General features: G+C 37.7%; 1 protein-coding gene across 2 annotated transcripts in view; it reads left to right on the top strand.

The window, feature by feature from the left end:
- Positions 1-24,025, top strand: part of CWC27 (CWC27 spliceosome associated cyclophilin) — a 183,927-nt gene that overhangs the window by 135,867 nt on the left and 24,035 nt on the right. For both annotated transcript variants that reach the window (XM_081089109.1, XM_081089108.1), the window contains exons 12-13: positions 14,745-14,854; positions 19,225-19,328. In XM_081089109.1, the coding sequence (XP_080945235.1) occupies positions 14,745-14,854; positions 19,225-19,328 (214 nt within the window). The remainder of the gene's footprint in view (positions 1-14,744; positions 14,855-19,224; positions 19,329-24,025) is intronic.

Genomic DNA, 24,025 nt, shown 5'->3' on the forward strand with positions numbered 1-24,025 from the left:
GTCCCTTATGCTTTATTCTGTATTGTGCTGACTTTCCATATAGAAGAATAGTAATGTTTATTCTTAGCCAATTGGTTATAGTTGAAGAGACAGTGGTCATAATATTTACTCTGCTACACCCAAAGACTTTACTAGTCTTGGTATCTTGTGAAGATGCTAGGCAGACTTTGGGATAAAATCCAATCAGTTTCTCAGAAATATTTCTCAATATTGGCTTGCTTATTTTTCTGTTATTCACACTCTTATTATGCTGGGTGTTTTTAACAGTGTATCACACATTCATTTACTGCATTACATACCTTAAAGGTGGCAGTAACTAGCACTGAATTTACCATCTAAGAAAACAGAAACATAGCATTTGTGGGGTCAACTTAATAAGCCTTTACGCCAGTGAGTGACAGAGCTGGGAATAGATTTGAAGTTGCTAATTCGAAATATTGAACCTAGTCCATTCAATGTGTTGACTTTGTTTTGTGACCAAGCCAAAGATTTTTCAAAAATTAATCAGTAAGAATGTGCCTGAAATTATGTTCTAATCCAAAATAAGAGGGTGAGAAATTTTCCACTTCACCAAGAAAAAAGTGCAAGATTGCTTTAGTTACAGTTTCAGTTTATGAAATTATTCAAACAAACCAGAATAAACTCCTTCTTCATTAAAGGATTAGTTCATGTCATTTCAAAACTGAGACACGTTAAAAATAATTATTTTTTCTTTCCCCAGAAAATGTGTTTTTGTGATATAGAGTTCAGAGACGTTAGTTCAGAAATCCCTTTGTCGAGTATTGTATTTGTGTTGTTTGGCTGTGTAACACATAAGAGACATTCAGAGACATTAAGCCTAAGATGGCACCTGATGATTGCAGTTCTTCAAGGTTTGGGGCAAGGAAGGCCAATTATTCGGCCTGTTCTGCTTTATCCCTACCATTTTGCCCTCTTTTTCAATTACTTTCTCTAGGAATGTTTTCCTCTGAACAAAATCACTTTCCTTTTAAAAAAATTAATTCATTCAAATACGATTCTAGACTCTGGATATAAAATGGCAAATAAAGCAGAAAAGTCCCTACCCTCAAGGAACTCACATTCTTGTGTCTAACTTTGGTGCCTTCTCACCAGAGCTCACTCACATTCACTCATCAGATATATATTTTTTTGTTTGTTTTCAGCTTTTTCCAAAAGAACAGATTTCCAAATATAATATTTACTCTACTACAGCCAAAGACTTTACTAGTCTTGGTATATTGTGAAGATGCTAGGCAGACTTTGGGATAAAATCCAATCACTTTCTCAGAACTATTTCTCAATATTGAGTTGTTTATTTTTCTGTTATTCACACTCTTATTATTCTGAGTATTTAAATGAGTCACTATGCATAAGACAGTTAGAATGCTTATTGGCATTGTTTGTACCAGGGTCAGCTATGAGTAGCAGACAGGATAGCAAAGCCTTTTCTATCTTATCAGTACGCCCGCAGATCCTGCTTCTTCTTAAGCAAGTTCTGAATTATAGATAAGCCTCATGATAACAATGCTACATTTGAACATCCAAATATATGGAAATATAAATTAAATTTTGATAATTCACTTCACAAAAGTATTTTCTACATTCCAATGATAAGTTTTATTTGTGTTTTGAAAACATGATTTAATATACAGAAATAATTTTTAGCCAAAACCGGTTTGGCTCAGTGGATAGAGCGTCGGCCTGCAGACTGAAGGGTCCCAGGTTCGATTCCAGTCAAGGGCATGTACCTTGGTTGCGGGCACATTCCCAGTGGGAGATGTGCAGGAGGCAGCTGATCGATGTTTCTCTCCCATCGATGTTTCTGGCTCTCTATCTCTCTCCCTTCCTCTCTGTAAAAAATCAATAAAATATATTTTAAAAAAAAAAAGAAATAATTTTTATTCAAACAAGTATGTTAATAAAATGAAAATATTGTATCTACTTGCTTCTTCAGATGAGATATAATCATCTGAAGGAACCATGACTATAAAGTAGCATACAGACATAAATATGGTGTACTGTAGTCACTGCCAAATAATAATACCTCATATTTATATAACATGAACAATTTACAAAATCCTATCACATGCCTCATTACAGTTACCTCTATAACAGTCCTGAGAAGTAGATTAAACAAGTATTATAGTTTCCATTTTGCAAATGAAGAAACCAAAGCATTAAAGATATTTAGTTCTCAGTAACTTAAACAGTAGATTTGAGGAATCAGTTCTTCTGTCCAATATTCTTTCCACTATAAAACTGCAAACTATTGTTTCCTTAAAAAAATAAAGTAAAATGAAATAAGCCACAAGCAATATGACCTGTTAGCTGGAAGCCAGAATCAGCAGACAGATTCTGGCCTGCAATCGACAGCAACACCACTAAGATTGAGTAGGTAACCCCCATCCAACTCTCCCTCCAACTCCGGGCTCCCAAAACACATTTGGACACAGGTCAACTCCAGATAAAGCATGGTTTGATGACCTTTTTCCTACCTTCACATCATCTCAGAATTTAGCTTGCTAGAGATATCATTAAATATGTGGTTGGGGATTTAAAATCAGTAAATTTGTGTACCTATAATAGAGAACATGATCTAGGCAGGTAAAAAATTCTGAGATGGTGAACAGACATGGAAACAACCAGACATGGTGCTTTCAAATAATTGTCTATTTTTTTTCACCTTTAAATTAGAAATTCTGGTAGATGTGGAAAAATAATTTACCAGGATATTTTTCAGTTTCAGTTTCCCTAAAGTAATTGGGAAAATCTCAACAAGATTTGGGGACTCAGACTCACTCTCTGTCTCTCTTTTCCTACCCTCCTTTGCTCTCTTGTTCACTGAACTACTGAGGCATGTACTGTTTGCATTGAGAGAAGTGTGAGCATCGGAAACTTGGAACTTTATCCCCCATTTTATCAATTAACTCCAGCTAGTACCATGAGAAAATACCCTTTTAAAAAATTCTTAGAAATGAGTTCAAACAACACAACAGTCTAGGTTGGTTCAACTCACTTCATTTAGTTTTATAAAAGGCAAAGATAAAAATTGTGGCTGCTCATTGCTTCCCAAAATAAAGTTCAAATTCCTTGATCTGGCCCTCGGGGACTTTCACGATCAGATTTTATCTTATTTTTGTTATCTCCCATTTTACCTATCCACCCTTCATTTTCACAAAACAGTTTTCCTCCCTCACGTGCATCCTGCACTTTGTTGCCTCCATGCTTTGGTTAGTTAATACTGTCTCTCCTACTGTTATAGCTAAATCTTTCCCCATCAAGGCCCAGTTATGCTTACTGCCACTACCTCCACCCAGCTTTCCCTCTCCTTCCTCTGTGTGAGTTTCATAAGTACTTTATCAGGGGCTCTCTTATGTTATTTGTACCACCACATGGTTAAGAGTATGCCTTATCCCTTTTCCAGCCATTACGCTCCTTTACATCGGGAACTATCTATTTTCCGCGCTGCCATACTTAATAGAGCCCCTCTCCTTCATGACTGTTTGCAGTGGAACAGAATAGAAAAGGCGTAGGCTTTGAAGTCTGACAGCTTTATTTCAAGTCCTTGCTCTATCATTTATTAATCATATAACCGTGGGCAAGATACTGAACCTCTCGGAACCTCTGTTTCCTCATTCATAACACAGAAATGACAATACCCCTTCTGTCCTGACAGAGTTTAGTGAGAAAGCAGGTAGAGTTCTTATCTAAGTTCTGAAAAGTGATGTTGGTGCTGGTTATAGTGGTCATACTTGTACTTCTAATAATGACTTTGAAATTACATAGATTTACTAGAGGCCCATTGCACGAAGAGATTCGTGCAATAGGCCTTCCCTTCCCCTGGCTGCCGGCACCGGTTTTCCTCCGGCACCCGGGACCCAGGCCTTCAGTCTTCGCTCTTCCGGCCAGAGCCTTCAGTCTTCGCTCCGCTGCTTTGCACCTACGTATGCAAATTAACCGCCATCTTTGTTGGGTTAATTTGTGTACTCTCCTGATTGGCTGGTGAGCGTAGCGGAGGGACAGCAGTTTACATGTTTGTCTATTATTAGGTAAGATAGTATAGTGTGACCATTTATAAAAGTAAAGCCACTGTATTGCTTTACTTTCCTTAGCCACATAGGAGACATAAAGAATACTCTGCCATACCACACATGTAAATATATGAGAACTATTTTGAACCAGTTTATAAGAAAAGCACCCCATGAGTTTACTACAAAACAATAGAACCCACCTTAGTACTATTAGGAAGGCAGATATTCTGCAGTGTTTAATTTGCTAGAATTATCATAGCCATAGGCAATTTTAGGTAGCAATTATTTCTTTAATATTTTCCCATATTGGTTTTATGAAATCTTTTTATCTTGATGAATTTTATATTTATTTTCTTATTGCTACAACACAGAGTATATAATTTGTAGTTGTCACATTTAGAATGACAGGGCAACATAGGAGTGTTGTCAAAGTGCCCATCAAACTCCAAGCACCATCTGTGGGTAACACCATCTGGAGAAGTATAGAGTGTGCTCTGTCAAGGACCTGGGGGCAGCATCAATCAGCCTTTGTGCTGGTCCTGAGGTCTGTGAGGGAGCACAAGGTACATTTGAATGGGAGCAACACACTGCAGCTGACAGGTGGAAGCGGGGTCCCCCAGGAGAAAAGCTACTCGTGTCCTTTAATAATTTGTAATAATAATTTATATATTGTAATTATTTTTCATAATCACTATTAAGCCAAATAGAGAAGTATGTTACCAAAAGCTTAGCAAATAGAGTCTACATAATTTACTATATAGGTAAGTATTATATTAAAAGATAAGAGGATCCTAATTTAAACCAATGTAATGTTTAGTATTCAGAACCTGTCTTTACTGATCTAAGTTCTCTTCATCTCTCAATTTTTTTGATAAGTTCACTTAAATTCTTTGAATTAATTTTTAGTATAATACTTTGTGGTAACTAATTTATGTGCTTTTATGATGGTAAGATATTACCAACATGACTGATATTTGAATTATAAACTCAACAAAGCAATATAACTGAAAAAAAGATAAAATTTTATATTTAGATAGGAGTGGGACTTGAAAAACTTTTAAAACATTTTTTAAAATTTCTTATATCTTAAGGAAAAATAACAAAAGTAAAAATTAAGAATATTCCTAATTAGAGAATTAAATCTATATTGGGCTTCACTGCCATTTTATAAATAGTCACACTATACTATCCTATTTAATAAAAGCCTAATATGCTAAGTGTCTGGTCATCCGGTGAATGGTCTACTGTTCAACCAGTCGAAGTGTAATATGCTAATGATATGCTAAGGCTGGTCAACCTCTCGCTATTATGTGCATTGACCACCAGGGGGCAGACAGTCGACTGGCCGACCAGTCGCTGTGACGTGCACTGACCAACGGGGACAGATGCTTCGACCAGTAGGTTAGCTTACTGCTAGCGTCCGGCTGATGGGGACTGAGAGAGATGGGCCAGACAAACTCTGGAGCCCTCCCGCGGTTCCTTCCCAGCCGGCCAGCCCTGGCCCCAATCAGGACAGGGTGAGACGGGACCAACATGACCTGGAGCCCTCCCGCAACCCCTCCCCGCCCCTGATCGTACACCAGTATGGTCCCTTGGCCTGGCTTGCACCCTCTCACATTTCCAAGACTTCTTAGAGGATGTCAGAGAGCTGGTTTTGACTTGATCCTACAGGCCACTCCCCTTGCGAAGGCGCCAGATGCGGGTCTCACAGCTGGCGAGTGCTGCTGCTGTGAAGCAAACCTCTCCTGATAAGGACTGATTGGGCGTGAGCCTGCGGCAGGCACAGTGGGGCCGGGATGAGCGGGAGCAGCAGGTAGGAGCTAAAGGTGGCGCTGGACTGCAGGTTTTGGCCCAATCTCCTCAGGCTACCCCAAGGGAACACACCTGTGCACAAATTCATGCACTGGGCCTCTAGTAAATCTATATAATTTCAAAGTGATTATTAGATTGTAATGAAATATACCTGTAGTGATTATATACTACAAAGAGAAAGTACATATAGTAGCACATATAGAGAGGAAACAATATTGAGTCATCAGGAAATCTGGGTTCCTATATTCCCAGCTTAGCACAATCATCTAGCATCTCTGAACCTGTTTTTTCATCTGTAAAATAGCAGGTCATTGCTGCCTAATAACTTCTTAGACTAATATTTTGTATTGTGATTCTAGACATACTTTTTTTTACACTGAATTTAAAAATTAAGATTAAGTAATTAGTAGAATATAAATATACAGAACTCTTAGATATGAACTCTCATATAGTCCCAAGCTACCCCTTCTGGAAGTGTCACAGAAAATACAGCTGAAAATTGTGAGTATTTTTATAGTTTATATTCCAAAATGGAATACAATTTGAAAATATGGATAAATTTAATTGTATTATAACTTCTTACCTTCACATTTTCAAATCAGCTAGTAGAGAAAGACAAAGGAAAATGTTCTGTTACCTTGTTTTGAGAATTTTTAAGCCCTAAAAGTATTGAAGCTAGGATGAACAACAGGGAAAGAATAATAAAAACTTCATGTAAATGTAGACTGAATTCCATTTAATCAGTGTTAGTGTTGAGCATACTCTAATATTTAATGTTTAGTGTGCAAGCATGTTTCAGGTAGTTTCTAAATCATTTAACCACTTTTGACTAATTTTCATGAAACTCTAGTCTAGAGGCTTACTTTGACCAGCAGATGGAGCCAATATTATTCAATTTGTAGAATAAAAATTATGCTGAAAATAGAATTTGATGAAATAAAATGAATAAATTGTAGATTTCTTATTTTAGTTCATTAGTACAGAAAAAAAAAATTTAGCCTGGTCTTTGCCTAAATTTCTGCATAGTTTTTGTAAATGTCATTGAGACACCTTCATTAAGTAATTTCTTTATTATGAAAGACTCTTTCATAATAAAGTCTTTGCATTTTGACTCTTTCATTGGCTAGAGAGACCAGTTTTCTTCTTTCCACTTTTTAAAGATATCATCGAAGCAACTTTCAATTATCTTTAAAATAAAATTAGTACAGATTCAACTTCTAGTCACTCAACAAATATTATGGATTATAATTACAAAGGAATGATAGTAAAGAATATATTCCATGAAGGTCCTCATTTGAGTGTCACAAGATATTCTCATTATTATCATTTCCATAAAGTGTTTTCTTAATATAACAAACCAATGAACAGGATATGAAGTTTACCCCCAGAAGCTCCTCAAGGAATGGTAATACCTTGGTGAATGGCTACCCAGAAAGCTCAGTGCTCAGGGGCTTTAATCAGGGGCCACTGCCTTAAAGTTTACTTCTCTTACTTCTCTCACCTCTATTTAATAAGTGCCAGAAATTATTTAATTCCTTACAATTCAACTTAATTAGGCAACTATCAATTGAAAACGTATTTGTATGCTAGAGGCCTGCAACCTCTGTAAGTCCCCAAGAAGCCACTCCATCTAGCATGCACAGTAAGGCACTGTGGATACTGTTGTAATCCAAGACCCCAAAAATGATCAGTCTGATCATTTGTCTGTTCAGCTACTGTTTATCAAGTACACACCATATGTAGGGCATATGCTTGGCCACAAACGGGGCAGTCCCTGCTGTATGAGTTTATAGCATAGGAGGCAATACAGACAAAGAGGCAGTTATAATGTAATGTGTTTAGGAGCTACAGAGTGTTTAAAGGTTCAAATAAGGGGGAAATATGCATAATTAAGGACAATCAAGAAGAAGCATAAAGGATTCTTCCTAGGTGGAAATGTTCATGTAAATCCACGGTTTGGCAGACTGAACTTCCCATTTATTATGGTCTGGGAGGAGTTTTGGACCTTTTTTGGTAGGATACTATTTCAGCAGGTTACATCCAGTTAGTGACCTGATGCCTTTTTATGTCAAATTTGAATATTTTCTTCTGAGTTTTCTTGTGATTCAGACATAAAGAAGAAAAAAACAAGCTGGTTAAAAGATTATACTTTTGAACCAGACTGCATGGGTTTATAGTCCCATGTTTATAATTCCTGAGATAAATTTTTTAACCTCTACTGCCTTAGTTTCCAATGCAAAATGGGGCTAATAGTATGCATTCCTCATAGGGTTGTTGCTTATGAAAGGATTAAACAAGTAATGTAGGTGCTAGTATCTGGCACATAGTGAGCATTTGAAATGGTAGGTAGCATGTTAGCTATTTTCAAATCTGGTACTTTTCCTGGAATTAATTTAAGATCTCATGTATATAAAATTTCATAAAAGCATACTTTGTAGCTTCCAGAAAGGATGATGAGATACAACTAGATAGTTTTCTATATCCTTTAAAGTCTATCCCTTTTGCTTTCAAATGCTGTTTACTTTCATCAGTAACACATCACTTTTATTTATATAAAAGTTTTCATTTATTATGGGAATTTTTAAAAAATTCCTTGAAATACTGATTCCAGATTTTTTTTTTAAATCATTTGTAAGCAGCCTTACTAGCAGTTTCTGATACATAATAATCACTCAACAACCTTTTTCTTAAAAATGAATAAATGTGTAGCTACTTGGACTTGTTAGCTTCTTGTGCTCTTGTACTGAGACAGTAGAGGGTATAAGCCCTTTAACTACCAAGTGAGACTTTTAGATGGAAACTGTTGGCTCATTAACTAAGTAACAATAATTGAGTAGTCATCACCCCTTTACGCTCAGGACAAACAGGTTGCAGAATGAAGAGATTCAAGTGGGGCCAATGTGAAGTTTCCGACTAGCTCTTAGGGAAGGGCTAGAGACATTCTTTATAACTTGCAGGGCTAAAAGTGCAATCCTGAGTATTGGCTACAGATTATCTCCTAAAGTAAGAATCAGAACACATGTTTTATCCCACATGCTGCTTCTAATCCACATGGGACACTAGCTGAGTAACCTCATTTACTCTATGGCTAGCTCACCTATAAATTGAGAAGTTAGATTAGAAGATCCTCAAAAGAATTTTTAGCTCCGGTGCTATAGTAAACTGACGCTCTAGTAGTAAATTAATGATGTAGTGATGTTGAACATTGTCTTCATTAGGCCTTTCTATATATATCACCTAATTTTATCTCAGAAAAGCCAAGATATTTTTAAACTTGTATTCCAGTACTAAAATGTAGGGAAGCTTTAAGCCCCTAGAAGGCTGCTATTCTACCCATGAATCCACAATTTGACACTTACAATCAATGACTGATTTCTTAACTATGTTCACATATATTATGTTCATTTTACCCTTTAGATTAATTTCTAGAATAAAAAGCCAATATTAAAAAAATGTTTTAGCTATCTTTCTTGGAGTGCCAGGCATATGTGGAACACTTAGTAAATTTTGCTATCTGAATTGAAGTTGTAGTTGAAGACAGTAAGGAGCAGTATGGGTCTTTAATACCATACAGACCTGGGCCAAAATCTCAACTTTACTATATTCTAATTATGATCCAACTAGAGGACTGGTGCACAAAATTCATGCACAGGTATGGTCCGTAGGCCTGGCCTGTGATCAAGGCCATGTTCCCCAGCTGCCCACAGCTGGCCCCGCCCCCTGCCGCCACTCATCCCCGGTTCCCCATTTGCCGTCCGGTGATTGGTGCCTGACTGCTGGGGGAAGGGACCAAGAGGTGGTCAGTGTACCTCATAGTGACTGGTCCAGCAGTCATTCTGGTCATTCTGCCATTAGGGTCAATTTCCATATTACCCTTTTATTATATAGGATAGAAGCCTGGTGCATGGGTGGGGGCCAGTTGGCCTGCCCTGATAAGGGCCTTGGATCAGGGTTGGGGGGTTCCTACTGGGGGATGGTGCCGGCCAGGTCGAGGGGCTGCAGGGTTTTCAGGCCAGCCCCATTTCCAATCAGGGTGGAGGTCCCCACTGGGGGCGGGGCTGGCCTGGGCGAGGGGCCGCGGGTGGTTTGCAGGCCATCCAAGCCCCCGATTGGTGTAGGGGTCCCTGCTGGGGGTGGGGCCGGCCTGGGCAAGGGGCTATGGGTGGTTTGCAGGCCAGCCACACGGCTTTGTCAGGGAGGATGTCCAGAATGATGCCCAGAAGACGTTCGGTCTATTTGTTCTAATTAGCATATTACCCTTTTATTAGTATAGATTATGTTTCTTCATTTGTAAAATAGGTTTATAGATCCTTTCTTTGTGGATAATAAGAGCACCTTTGCCTGGTGTCTAACACATACTAGGTCCCTAGTAAATTTTTTCACTAATTTTCATTGGTATTTATTTAGCATACTAGAGGCTCAGTGCACAAAATTCGTGCACTGGGTCGGGTGTCCCTCAGCCCAGCCTGCCCCCTCTCACAGTCTGGGAGCCCTCAGGGGATGTCCTACTGACAGTTTAGGCCTGCTACTCTGCGGGAGGTGACCGGCTGATCAGGGGAAGGCACCCCCCCCCCCATCACCCCGCTGCTGCTGCCACTGCCGGCCGCTGCAGCTACCAAGGTGTTTTCATCAACACAGACTCCATTCCCTTCACCACGAAAAAATGACAACTTTTTTTGGTATTTTCAAGATGTCTCTTTCATAGGATATGACATTTCTTTCTTTCTTTCTTTTTTTAATCCTCACCTGAGGCTATTTTTCCATTGATTTTTAGAGAGCTTGGAAGAGAGAGGGAAAGACAGAGAGAAACATCAATGTGAGAGGGGCACTTTTATTGTTTGCCTCCTGCATGAGCCCTGACCTGGGCCCCAGCCAGGAAGGAGCCTGCAACCTAGGTACATGCCCTTGATCAGAATCAAACCCGGACCCTATGGTCCACAGGCCAAGGCTCTAACCACTGAGCAAACCGGCTAGGGTAGGATATGACTTTTCTTAGCCCCTCCAGCAGCGGACCTTCATTTTTACCTCCAAAAGTGAGGTGGAAAAACCCTAGATCATCTTCTGGGATTCTCATTACCCAGGTTACCAAGAACACTGTGAGTGGCATACTGGGAGCTTAGCCAATGAGCGGTCAGAAAAGGTGTTTCCTCTGCAGCTCGCCCACAGAGGCAGGACTCCTGGTGTGCTGAGGCTGGAGCAGGCCCCCTGTCTGTGTCCGCTCCAGGGCTGCCTGTCTCTGTCTCCGTCTCTGCTCCAGGCCCCACGTGCGCACACAACTTCCTCCTGACTGGTTGTGACTGTTACGGCGTCCCGACTAATTTGCAAATTACCTCTTTTTATATATATAGGTGTTTTTTTTGTTTGTTTTTGTTTTTTTTTAAATATATTTTATTGATTTTTTTACAGAGAGGAAGGGAGAGAGATAGAGAGTTAGAAACATCGATGAGAGAGAAACATTGATCAGCTGCCACCTGCACATCTCCCACTGGGGATATGCCCACAACCCAGGCACATGCCCCCGACCGGAATCGAACCCGGGACCCCTCAGTCCGCAGGCCGACACTCTATCCACTGAGCCAAACCGGTTTCGGCATATATAGGTGTTTTATAGAAATTTCAGTTAATGGCAAATAGTCATCATGCTGCATCATTATTATTTATGTATTATCCATTGTATATTGAGAGCACAATGTACTTAGAGAAACTGAAATTTTCAAACTCCTTGTGTATTTTATTAGCCACTTTTATGTCACTAAAATCGTCTAGTCACTTATTCAATTTTTGTTTATTCAGGGGGATTCAAGTACATAAGAAATAAATGTGCTAATTCCTGTTCTGGCAACATGGACAGAGTTAACACAGAACTTCTTTCTCCTACAAATATATAGAAATGCTGGATTAAATATGATTCAGCCCAATTTAAATACTTAGCTAAGCTACAGAGAGAAAGAGAGAGATTGTAAGAGAGGGAGGGAGGAAGGAAGGGAAGGAAGAAGGGAGAGAGAAAGGGGAGAGGGAAGTCCTAGGTACCAAAAAGAGGAAGCATAACCAGAGCTTGAAGTGGACAAGCTGACACTATAGTTGCCCAGGGGGGTATTGGAACCAGATGTAGGCTCTAATAGCTAGAAGCTGGGTTTTTAATCTCAAACTTGGACAGAGATGTGGCCTCGGGTCAAGAGAGGTAGAAACTACAGAAACTGCCCACCTGGTCAGTAAGGCCACAAAGAAGCTTGCCATTTTTCAGAGTTATGTGTGGGAAAGGGGGGGAAAGTCTGTCATAAAAAATCAAAATCAAAACTCTAAACTTCTACCAGCCATGGTTATAAAATCTTAATGTACACTACCTATATGGTACAAGAATCCTAAGCCAAGAAATTAACTTAGAAAAAAATGGTTCTGGACCAGTGGAACCCCTTAATTGCCTGGTAGAAACAAATGCAAAAGTTCTCTGTAGAAATTTTTACACAGCCCTGGGTGCCTAGGATTCCTATGGAGCATGGTGTAGATGCAGCTCTAGCTGAAGATAAACTCACAATTAAAAATTAGAAAACACACACGAGAAATGTCTATACTAGGGAGAGAGTCAGAAGACATAACAGAAGGATTCCCAAGAACAACATGAAAGATACGACATAACAAGTGTGTTTTAAATAGAGATTTTTAAGGAATAAAAATTATATTAAAATACTAAGGCTATCAAAAAGAGTAGGTGAATTTTTAAAAGAACCAAATAGAATATCTAGAAATTAAAAAAAAAACAACACCTAATTATCACTATCAAAGACTTAGTTTGTGTTAAAAACTGGTTAGATACAAGTAAACAGAGAGTGAACTGAAATATAGAACTAAGGAAATCAGCTCAGAGTATACTGCTGAGAAAGTGAAACATGAAAAGTGAATGTATTATGATCATTTATAGTTGATCACATTATAAATAGAAGGACTTTATATTAATATGATAGACCCATTAAAAAGTGGAAGAATGGACCTGATTTTTCACAAACTAGGGTTTGTGCAGCATATATTATTTCATTTGGCTGTGTGTACTGTGTGAAAGTGTTTGGGTTCATTTCCATGAAGTCCATGTGGAACCTTAGCAGGCTTAATCCTGGCACCACAAACATGTATAATAAAAAACCAACAGCCTTACAACTTTTGTCAAGCTGTTTGCCTGTACATTTGGGCTAGAAATTAAAAGAGGAGGTGGGAAAAGATATCCTTAAACCAGGCAATTAAATACAGTATCTCAGAAGACCAAGAACTAGAGAAGCCATTGTGAAATGATTACCACAATCAAGCTAATTAATATATCACCTTATGTAGTTACAATTTGTTTGTGTGTGTGTGCGTGTGTATATGGTAAGAAGACTTAACATCCACTCCGTTAGCAAATTTCAACTATATAATGCTATATTATTATCTATAGTCACCATGCTGTACATTAAATCTCCAGAACTTACCTTCCCACATAATTACACATTTGTATCCTTTGACCAACATCAAAATCCTAGTAGGTGACCATTAAAATGTGTTTCTTGGTTCACACATTCTTTTTAACTAGAAAATCTCTTGAACAAAATGGCTGATTATTAATACAGTGCACATTAATAATACTCTTTAAAATGGGTAACAAAGAGGCAAATAAACCCAGGCTTAAGTAGAAAGATTACTAGCATTCTTTTTTTTTAAAATTGATTTGAGAGAGAGAGGGAAAGGGAGAAAGAAAGAAACACTGATTTGTTGTTCCACTTATTGATAAGTTCATTGATTGCTTCTTGTATGTGACCTGACTAGAGATCAAACCGCAACCTTGGTGTATCGGAGCAATGCTCTAACCACCTAAGCTGCCCGGCCAGGACCACTAGCGTTCTTGATTACATCTGGCTCCTCTTGGTTTACCAGTCAAGGACAAGAGACAGGTTATTGTTGTTTTTTCAGTCACAAATTTTCATTAATATGTATACATGTAATGTATTATAAATGTTAGTACAGCCCTAGCTGGTTTGGCTCAGTGGATAGAGCGTCAGTGTGCAGACTAAAGGGCCCCAGGTTCGATTCTGATTAAGGGCACATGCCTGGGTTGCGGGCTGGATCTCTAATTGAGGTTGTGCAGGAGGCAGCCAATTAACATTCTCTCTCATCACTGATGTTTCTATCTCTCTCTCCCTCTCTTTTTCTCTGAAATCAGTAAAAATATTTTTTAGAAAACGTTAGTACAGTACTTGTTTTTTTGAAACAAAACTGTATTCTATAACTCCATATGTTAACTAATCTTCAAGTGGAATTATTGCAGGATCAAATGCATACATTTGTTTTCTAATTTGTAATTTAGTAAAAATTATTTTTGCCTGCTTTTGGTAATTGTCCTAACTGACTTATTTGCTAGATATATTTACATATTATAATGCCATCAAAGTGAAGTTGTTTGTTACTATTCTTCTTCTTCTTCTTCTTCTTCTTCTTATTATTATTATTATTATTATTATTGTTTTTTCACTGGGGGGGGGGGGGAAGTAGCAGGTAATTGGAAAAAATCAACCAATATTGAAAGAGTGTATCTTATAAGGCAAGGGAATAATATAAAATGGTATTACTGAATTTCAGGAAAATCATAGTTATTCTAAAAATGAGATAGGTGATTTTAATATAATAGAGAACAGCTGCAATAATTCAGCATATAATAAAGATGTGTATAAAATTGGTTGATAAATTAACATCAGTCACTTTCTAATCTAGGAAATAGTTGTTGAGCTAGTCGAATTTATTGGTTTGGTTTTTTAATTAATGGAGGCAAACCAGCCCCAGGTTCTGACCTCCTCTTCAGTGATAAGAGCATAGACTTTAATATGAATCCACAGAGCCTTTTTACATTTAATCTAAGAATATTCTATCATTCTTCAGAGGAAGAGGCTGCTCTAGGTGGTGCTGTTGCAGAATACAGAAGAGAAAAGCAAAAGTATGAAGCTCTGAGGAAGCAGCAGCCCAAGAAGGGAACTTCCCGGGAAGACCAGGTAATTTCACAAACTAAATTTATTGCCTTTTAACTGTCTTCAAGTATTGTTAATGGAGCCTAATTTGATTATACATCAGGGGACACACTATCTCTTAGCAATGAAAAAGCACATGTTTATATAGGGCGGGGTGCCAAGGACCTTGGCCACTCATGCAAAAGTCCAGAGGATAGAGTTCTTTCCACACATAGTAGATGCAAAGCCTAAACTTTCAGGTTTTAAATCTGTACTCCCATATCAAGCACGGGAGCCTCATAAAGCCACATATTATCAGTTTCTTGGGTGGAACCTCTGGCTAAGTGACCATTATGAAGTAGAGAAGTGGTGACGATGAAGGGCTCTCCTGGCCCAGCATCTTATAAGCTGACTAGCCAGATCCACTTGAAACTGCAGGTTGCCTGCAGAGAAGGCATTTGGTCTACTAGTTGACGTCTACTGTAAATCGTATTGCAAAATTCTGCTCAGCAAGTATTCCTGTTTCTTTAATTAGTAATATAGGAAGATTGCCAGAAGTCAGAATAAAAAGAAATAGGGAATCAGCTCAACAATTTGAGAGTCCACCATACACACCATGCAGCACTTGTCCCTCAATAAAATAAATCTCCCTCAGTAGCCCTTCATGCTGAAAAACTAAGGGGCAGACGAAAATCTTTTCTCTTTAGTACTGCCATATATATATATATGAGAACACACCATTTTAGGTGTATAAATAAAATAGGCAAAATAAAAGTAAATTAAAAAGCTCAAGACTATTTGGATAAATAAATCTATCAGGAACTCTGCTATAAATGACACCTAATTCCCGATAACAAAGGAGCATGCATCATTACTTAGCATGAAAATAGTCATAGGGAAAGTTTAACAAGAAGTAAAGTATAGGAAATAATAATTGCAAATAACTAACTTATACAGTTTTCAAAAGAAATGGAACAGCAAATAAAATTAAGAAAAAGTACATTATTAACTTGCTTTCTTGGAGTCACACTGCAATGAATATACTACCAAAGATCTAAGGACTACTCTTATTCATGCATTCCTCTTTTTTCCTTCCTCACAAATAATTATTAAGAACTTACCATGTACTAATCACTGTATTTGGTGGTAAACAAGGTGGGCACATCCCTGCCCTCTCTGAGCTATCAGGAAAAAGAGCCAGTTAAACAGGTACAATAATACCAATAAAAAGGGGGAGCATTATGCCAGCTTAGGTACAGGGAACTATGCTTGTACTTTCGCTGTATAGTAGTAGTAAGAGTGCGGGAAGGCCTTCCTGAGAAAATGATTTCTAGGTTGAGCTTTGAAGTTTGAATAGGAGATGTGTGGCACTAGACAAAAGGAACAGTATAAGACAAGTCTTTGATCTCTTTGCAAAGAACGAAAAGATGTTAAGTATGACTGGAACATAAATGAGAAGGAGAGAGATGATACTGGAGAGGTAAGCAGAAGCCAGCTCATTCAAGGAAGGTGTTTTTGAGCCTTAATAAGGAGTTTAGATTTACCCTAAGGGCAGTGGGCAGCCATCAAATGGAGGAAGTATTATGATCTCATTTGCAATTTGGAAAGATCGCTTCAACCCGGCCGCAGTAAGGAGGCTGGACTGAACTGGGGCAGGACTGGAGACAGAGGCCAGTTGAGAGACCTTATGTGTAGATATGCACACACAGTTTCCGAAGGCGGGTCCTTTCAGAGCAGCTTCTCCGTGCTGGGAAGGCCCTAGCGGTGCGGCAGGTGGTTGACCTGCCTTCGGTCAGACCAGTTCCCCTGTAGATGGCAAACAGAAATACCTCCATGCAGATCCTATCTTCTTTACCCTGTGCTGTAGCCCATTACTTTTGTGATGTTTGCTTTTCTGCCTAGTGTCTTCTCTTGCCTTTAGAATGCAGCTAGAGAAAGCCCAGCCTTGAATAGGAGAAGCTAAGCCAGGCCAAGAGGATGTTTTTTGTTGGTCATAGCCCCCGCTTCTTTGAGGAAATGCCAGTAGCACATTAACTGGCTCTGAAAACGGACTGCCTTGCCACTTTCGACTCAAGGAAAAAGATCCAGGTCTAGTGTAATTTGCTAGGGAGTTTTAAAATTTCATTTCACTAAGAAGTATCCTTTGTTTTCATGTTTCTTTATGCCCTCAGAAAAGCCTTTTCCAAGTATACAAAAGTCCACCATTACAAATTGATGGGATTTACCTTTAAGTGATAAATGATTGATTGATAGATAGATAGATAGATAGATGAAGATAGATATTTATATAATATAGATATAGGTATTTAAGCACATACACACAAAAAAACACATAAAAAACCTTTAAGAATATTTACCAAAATGTCAGCAATGGTTATTCTGAGTAGTTGTATAATATTTTTGTTTTGTTACTCTTTATTTTCTAATATTTCTACAGTAAACAAAATACAATAAAAGTAGATTTATTTTAATGAATAAGGTTTAAAAACAAGGGATGCTTTCTTTATCTGTTAAACGTTTGAAGAGCTTAGTCCTGCCCTAGCTGGTTTGGCTCAGTAGATACAGTGTCAGCCTGTGGACTGAAGGGTCCCAGGTTCGATTTCTGTCAAGGGCACATGCCTGGGTTGCGGGCTTGATCCCCAGTATGGAGTGTGCAGGAGGCAGCCAATCAACGATTTTCATCATTTATGTTTCTGTCTCTCTCACCTCTCCCTTCCTCTTGAAATCATTAAAAATATATTTTTTTTAAAAAAAGAGCTTAGTCCTATAATCTACTCTAGAGATGGATAAAATATTTAAACCCTAACCCACCAGGCAGCCCTCAGAATGCCCATAAGGGTATTCTACAGGACTTTATAGTTTTTCTCTCAAAATCATGTCATTCAGCAGTTACGGTGATGTGTATATTTTCAGCTGTTGTCTATGTGGGCATTAAATTTTGTGAAACATATAAAGCACATTTCACTATCATTTTTTAGCAATACTGCTTTTGCTTTTATTTTGACACCACCTGTCTTCATTAAGCTTAGGTTCTAGACCAGTAAAACCAACTTAATTTTTTCATGAACTGTGGTGTCGATGATATTTGGCAGATAAACTCTGGAGCCTTGCAATTTACTGTGACTCCTTACTATACCTGTTATTCACATATTGAACTATATCATACAACTTTCTCCTTATGAAATATATTTTGGTACTAAATTCCATGTATCAATATTTTAATTAGATACTTGATTTTTATATATGGATAATACTTTATCCTGTTTTCTAATTATATTTTTTTAAAAACCGTAGAATAAAAATCTTTTTCAACTTCTTTTCTCTGCTCAAATTCTGGGGTAGGCTGTTAAAGTACAGCCCAGAGACAATGGAATTATCACATTGTAAGCACTTGTTTCTACTCATTCACAAAGGGCAAGGGAGCCAAACAATAATCAAAGGAATGATCCCTTTTTTAAAAAAACATACTACACATGATATTTATATCCTACTTCTTTCACTTAACAATAGAATGAAATACTTCATGTATAGAATTTAGTAACATAATCATTGCTTTTTACCAAATGTATCTAGTTCTTTATGGATAGACTTTTAACATTTCCATTTTCCCACTTGGGTGACTGTTGCTGGAATGCACATCCTTCACATAAGTCATTTTCTGTGTCTCAGAGTATTTTTCTCCATGTATTCCCAGTATTGGAATTATTGAATCAAAGGGAATGGTCACCTTAAAGTTTCTAGAACATAAAAATAGTTTTTAAAGATATCACTCCAGTGTACCCATCTTCCCAAAGTTAATGTGTCCATTTATTTCACCTTCCCCAGTATTGGTCCCTTTTTTTTTAACATTTTTAGGGAATTGTTCAATGAAAAATACTATTTGTTAGTATTTTGTTTTTTATTTTGCACTAGAGGCCTGATACATGAAATTCATGCAAGGGGCTCAGTCCTCGCAGCCACAGGGGCTTTCCTCGGACCTTGCAGCCCCAACTTTGTCCGAAGGTCGTCCAGAAGGATGTTCAGCTGTCCAGTCTAATTAGCATATTACACTTTTATTGTTATAAATATCTTAATGACGTACCTCCCTGTTTTGTGGACAGTAAAAAGTTAACTATTAGTAACAAGCATGCATGTGAAAATCTAAGTATCTTCTATATAAGCAAATTTATGTTCTCCAAGTAAGAAAATAATCATGTATCTCTGAGGTAAAATGTTGGTGCAGATGCAAATAGGGTAATGTTGGGGATTGTGAATATCAATCACTGTTGCAGCAGGAAGGCAGTTTTGTTATTTTCCTTCAAAAGTAGAAGTTTATCTAAGTGTTTTCCACCCTGGTAGGATATTTTTTCTAGCAAATATAAGTGTGTTTTCTAAAGTTACATTTATCCTTATCAAAAAATGTATTCTTATTTCAGACCCTTGCGCTGCTAAACCAGTTTAAATCTAAACTCACGCAAGCAATTGCTGAAACTCCTGAAGACAACGTTTCTGAAATGGAAGTAGAAGATGATGAAGGATGGTAAGGGCTTTGATTTCTTTCTGTTCACCAGGAACAAAGAGGCTCAGAGCAGAGACACTTCCACTACATCATCCCTTTGTTTTCAAACTTTGCCTTCAATCATACCCTCCTTGTTATAGGGCAGCGGTTCTCAACCTGTGGGTAACGACCCCTTTGGCGGTCGAACGACCCTTTCACAGGGGTCGCCTAAGACCATCCTGCATATCAGATATTTACATTATGATTCATAACAGTAGCAACATTACAGTTCTGAAGTAGCAACGAAAATATTTTTATGGTTGGGTCACAACATGAGGAACTGTATTTAAGGGGCCAGAAGGTTGAGAACCACTGTTGTAGGGGCTCATCACCCTTTACTTCATTTCACTTTGCTAAGCATTTATTGAGTGCCTACTGTGATCCCAGCTTTGTGCTAACCAGTGCAAAATACACAAGATGTATAGGACACTATCCCTGCCCTACATTATCTGCTATTGATAAGACTCACGTTAAACAACTAAAAAAACAGCCTTAAAAGATTCTAAATCATTAATGTTTTTACACTTTCCCACAAACATTTTAGAAATCACTAATCCATTTCATAATCCTACAAGTTTCTCTTCAAATTTATTACCTACAGGATCCTAGGAATACATGCATAGTTAACTTATTTTTATCTTTGGATATTTTTCAGCTGTTTAAGACACTGATAAGAAATAAAGGAATTAATGACTTGTATGCGTCCTGTGCTTAGCACTTTATCCTATACTGGCAAAAAGAAAGAAAAAAAGAATAAGAATTGTGTTTTCCCTTATCACACTCCTCTGCCCTTCAGTTGACTTCACATGTAGTATATTAGCCTCCCCACACCTACTGCCTCCATCTCCCACTGCACCCTGGCTCAGGCACATTGCTGTGTGCAAGCCAGCAGGTCACCCCCACACATGATTCATCGCTGGAGCCTCTGAACTGTCACATGTGCCATTACCCCAACCCAGAATCGTAGCCACACTCCTCTCTGCCAGACAGCATCTCTCCCTATTTCAAAACTCTGTTCAGCACTCCCATCCTCCAGAAAACCAGTCAGCAAGATTTGTGGTGCACTCACAAATCTAGAGGGTGGAGGAAAGAGGCTGGGACACACGTTAAGAAAGACATAAAAACACTCATTAAGAAAACATTTAAGCAAATAAGACTCGGCAGCTATATATAACTTGAATCAAAAGGGCTGAGAGGAGGATGATTTGAATGCAATGAATCCTAGCTACTCCAGGACCCTGAAAGTACTTGTGTATTTCTCTATATATGGTTTCTGTATGATCTGCGTTGTGCCAAAATTTTTTTAAAGCCCTGGGTCTCTCTTAATAGGTTTGTATTACTTACATATTTGTTTATACTTAAATTCTAAGTTGCTTAAAGACAGAAGCTGGCTTTTCCCATAATTCTATGCCAGAGGTGAAGGTTCAGTGAGTGTTGATTAACCCATAGAGATAAATGCACATTGCATAGCATAGCACTTTCTGTTCTTTATATGACTGGACATGTTTAGTTCTATTTTGGATTCCATGAATGTCTCAAAATATCTTTCAAATGTTTTGGGTTCAGTCACCACACACACAAAAAATGTTTTTGCCAAGTTTTCTTCCCCTTATTTTTGAATCCATATGCATTTTTTAAGGAAATATGATCCATGTGTTTCTGATTCATTTACACTTAACTCATCAAGAGGGTGTTTTGTAAGAGCAGTTTGATGCCCAATACGTTTTTTTTTAACTTTTTATAAGCCATTTAAGTCCTTTTTTATTGAACAGGAAAGTCACCAACAAATTTAAACCCAGAAGTTCCATTTGAAACTCATAACCCACAGGATTCAAATTTACTTTCAACTTGGCAAGACCATTTAACTTCCCAAGGTTCTCCCTCGCCCCTTTGGTGCAGTATTTTCTCATTTTGAATTCCTCATTAGCTTCAGATATCAATTAGTGCCATTATTGTTTTTGATGTAGTTTCACAATACAACCACTGTTCTAACATACTCATTAGAAAATTAAACAAATGAGGAAACTTCACTAGATAGGGGGGAAATCACTGGTCAATGATGTTGGCCAGTCCTCAGAGAGCAAAAATAAGTGGCAAAGGGAAAGCAAACATGTTAAAGGAGCCATTACCATGTCTTCCGGGGTTCGTTTCTGCCTGTAATTGCAACCTCCTAAACAGAAAATCAGTACTGTGCACTATGTACCTACACATTTTTCTGGTATTTGCTTTTTCTAATATTTAATAAAATGCCTTTAGTATTCAAGGCACTATACAGAATCATATATAATGCATGGGTCCCCTGTATAATGCCCTCTTGTTGAAATATAGACTGTTGAAATTTTGTAGCCTGATAAGGAACAACATCATTTCTGTTCATAAATAAACCAGTTCGGCTTTATCAAGTCTCTGGTGATTTAGATCATCTCTCGTAAAGTATATATTGCACTCAGAAAAGAAGTCTTGTATTCACAATGATTTATAGCAAATATTAGAAGTATATGGCATGTGCCTGTGTGTTATGCATAAATTACACAGCTTCCAGAGTATTTTGTAGGTCACGGTTGCCGCTTTTCTCAGAAGTGAAAGTCAGCCAGTGCTGTAGCACTGTCAGGGTCTGTTATCTGAGGTAAAATGATTGCTTCTGAGACATTTTTATGTGTCCGCATGAGTGACCACACATTGAGGGATCATTTTCATTTTCTGTCAAGATAGAAACCATTACCAATTTGTTATGTTTTCTTTTACTTGGCAAACTGTTCTATTTGCATTTTTGGCTGGGCTGCTGTATTGGCATAGTATACAACAGACATTTGGGTACCATTCAGCAGCATTCTATTTTTTATGCAAAAAAAAAAAAAAGTAGGAAGGGGAGAGAAAGAAAAGAAATATGATTCTATTGTAAACACTATATATGGTGTTTGATAATTATTCCCAGATTTCACTGTCTAGCAAGGCATTTAAAGAAGTGTTATTAGTAGATCTAAGCTGAAATGCATGATAGAAATTTTTCACTCAAAATTATTAGGATTCTCCCCTTTGTTGGGATATATATTGCCAATATTTGGTGGCAATGATGGGCACCAGATTCCAGGGTAGCAGTAAGGGCCTGTTTGCCACTACATTCCTTCTCCTCACAGCATTGCATTCTCATATAGAATCCTTTTCCAAGCATGGATTTTATAAAACCGATTAGATACATGGCTGGAGTCATCAGCCAAAGGATTCATATGACCATGTGGATGAAGTCCATATGTCATTTTGGGTTTGTTTAGATAAAGCTTGGTTAGCTCCCAAAAAAGTTTTGAGAGAGCTGTGTCTGACAAGGCAGTCAAGAGACTTATAAAAAAGAAAGCCACCTGCTCCTTACGCAACAAAATCAGCATTCCAGGAAGAGGAGAAAAATTAAATCTATGAGAGGATATTGCGATCCTGTAAGTCTTAACTACTCACTACTATGTTCCATTAAAAATTCTTTCCAGATAGTTAAGTCTAAGAGTAACCTAAAGCTTTACAACAAATGGACATGAAAAACAGTGCACAAGGGAGGTCTGTCTGCCTCCTCGTTATCTATCTGCCCTCACCACTTTCCCATAGAACCTGCAGTATTCAGCATTGTAAGAGTCAGAAAAGCACTAACAATCAATTGCATGGTTGCCTCCAGTAAACATTTTAATATTTTTATTATATAGGGAAAATATGTTTACTGTAGAAAAGCCAGACTCCTCCCAAAAAAAGTAAATAAAAATCACATGTGATCTAAAACTCAATAATAAATACCGTTAATTTATACATGTTATACCCCTCCAGATATTTTTATGTGGAGACATATTTTAAGCAGAAACGTGATCATATAATACTACAACTTTATAACTTGCTTTTCCCCTCAGCAATATATAGTGAATACTTTTCCTTGCCATATATAATTTTATGATATAATTTTAATATTTTGTTTTTATGGCCATCTAGTATTCCAAAATATGATGAACCACAATTTTCTTGATCTGCTTCATGTTGGATGTTTAGGCTCTTTCCAGTTTTTTTCTTTTTTTATTGTACACTACATTGTAATAAACATCCTCCTATCTTTGTCGTTGCCAATTTCCTCAGGATAAATTTCTAAAACTGAAATTCTTAGTGCAGTGGTTCTCAACCTTCCTAATGCTGCGACCCTTTAATACAATTCCTCATGTTGTGGTGACCCCCCCCAACCATAAAATTATTTTTGTTGCTACTTCATAACTGTAATTTTGCTACTGTTATGAATCGTAATATAAATATCGGATATGCAGGATGTATTTTCATTGTTCGCGATCCACAGGTTGAGAATCGCTGTCTTGGTGGGTATGCATGTTCGGCTTCTGCAAAGTATTTTCAAATGGCCCTCCCAAAATGTCATTCCAATTCATACTCCCAAGTAAATATCATTTCTATGACTTGCTTTGGGCTGTTAGTTTCTCAAGACTTAAGTAAGGTACTTTGCAGTGCTTGGTGAAAGAGTAATATTTTCAGAGAAATGCTTTGCCTTTGAAAACTTTTTAAAAATACGAAGCCTGATTTCCTTCTGTTTTTAATAAAGCAGGTACAGATTTCAATGTATCTCTTCTTGAGATGCTTAGCTCATGGGGCTTTTCTTGTTTGACTATTAATAGGATAAATTACACTCATTGATTTTCAAATCT

Source organism: Myotis nattereri (genome assembly GCF_964212035.1).
Source record: "Myotis nattereri genome assembly, chromosome: 4".
NCBI lineage: Eukaryota > Metazoa > Chordata > Mammalia > Chiroptera > Vespertilionidae > Myotis > Myotis nattereri.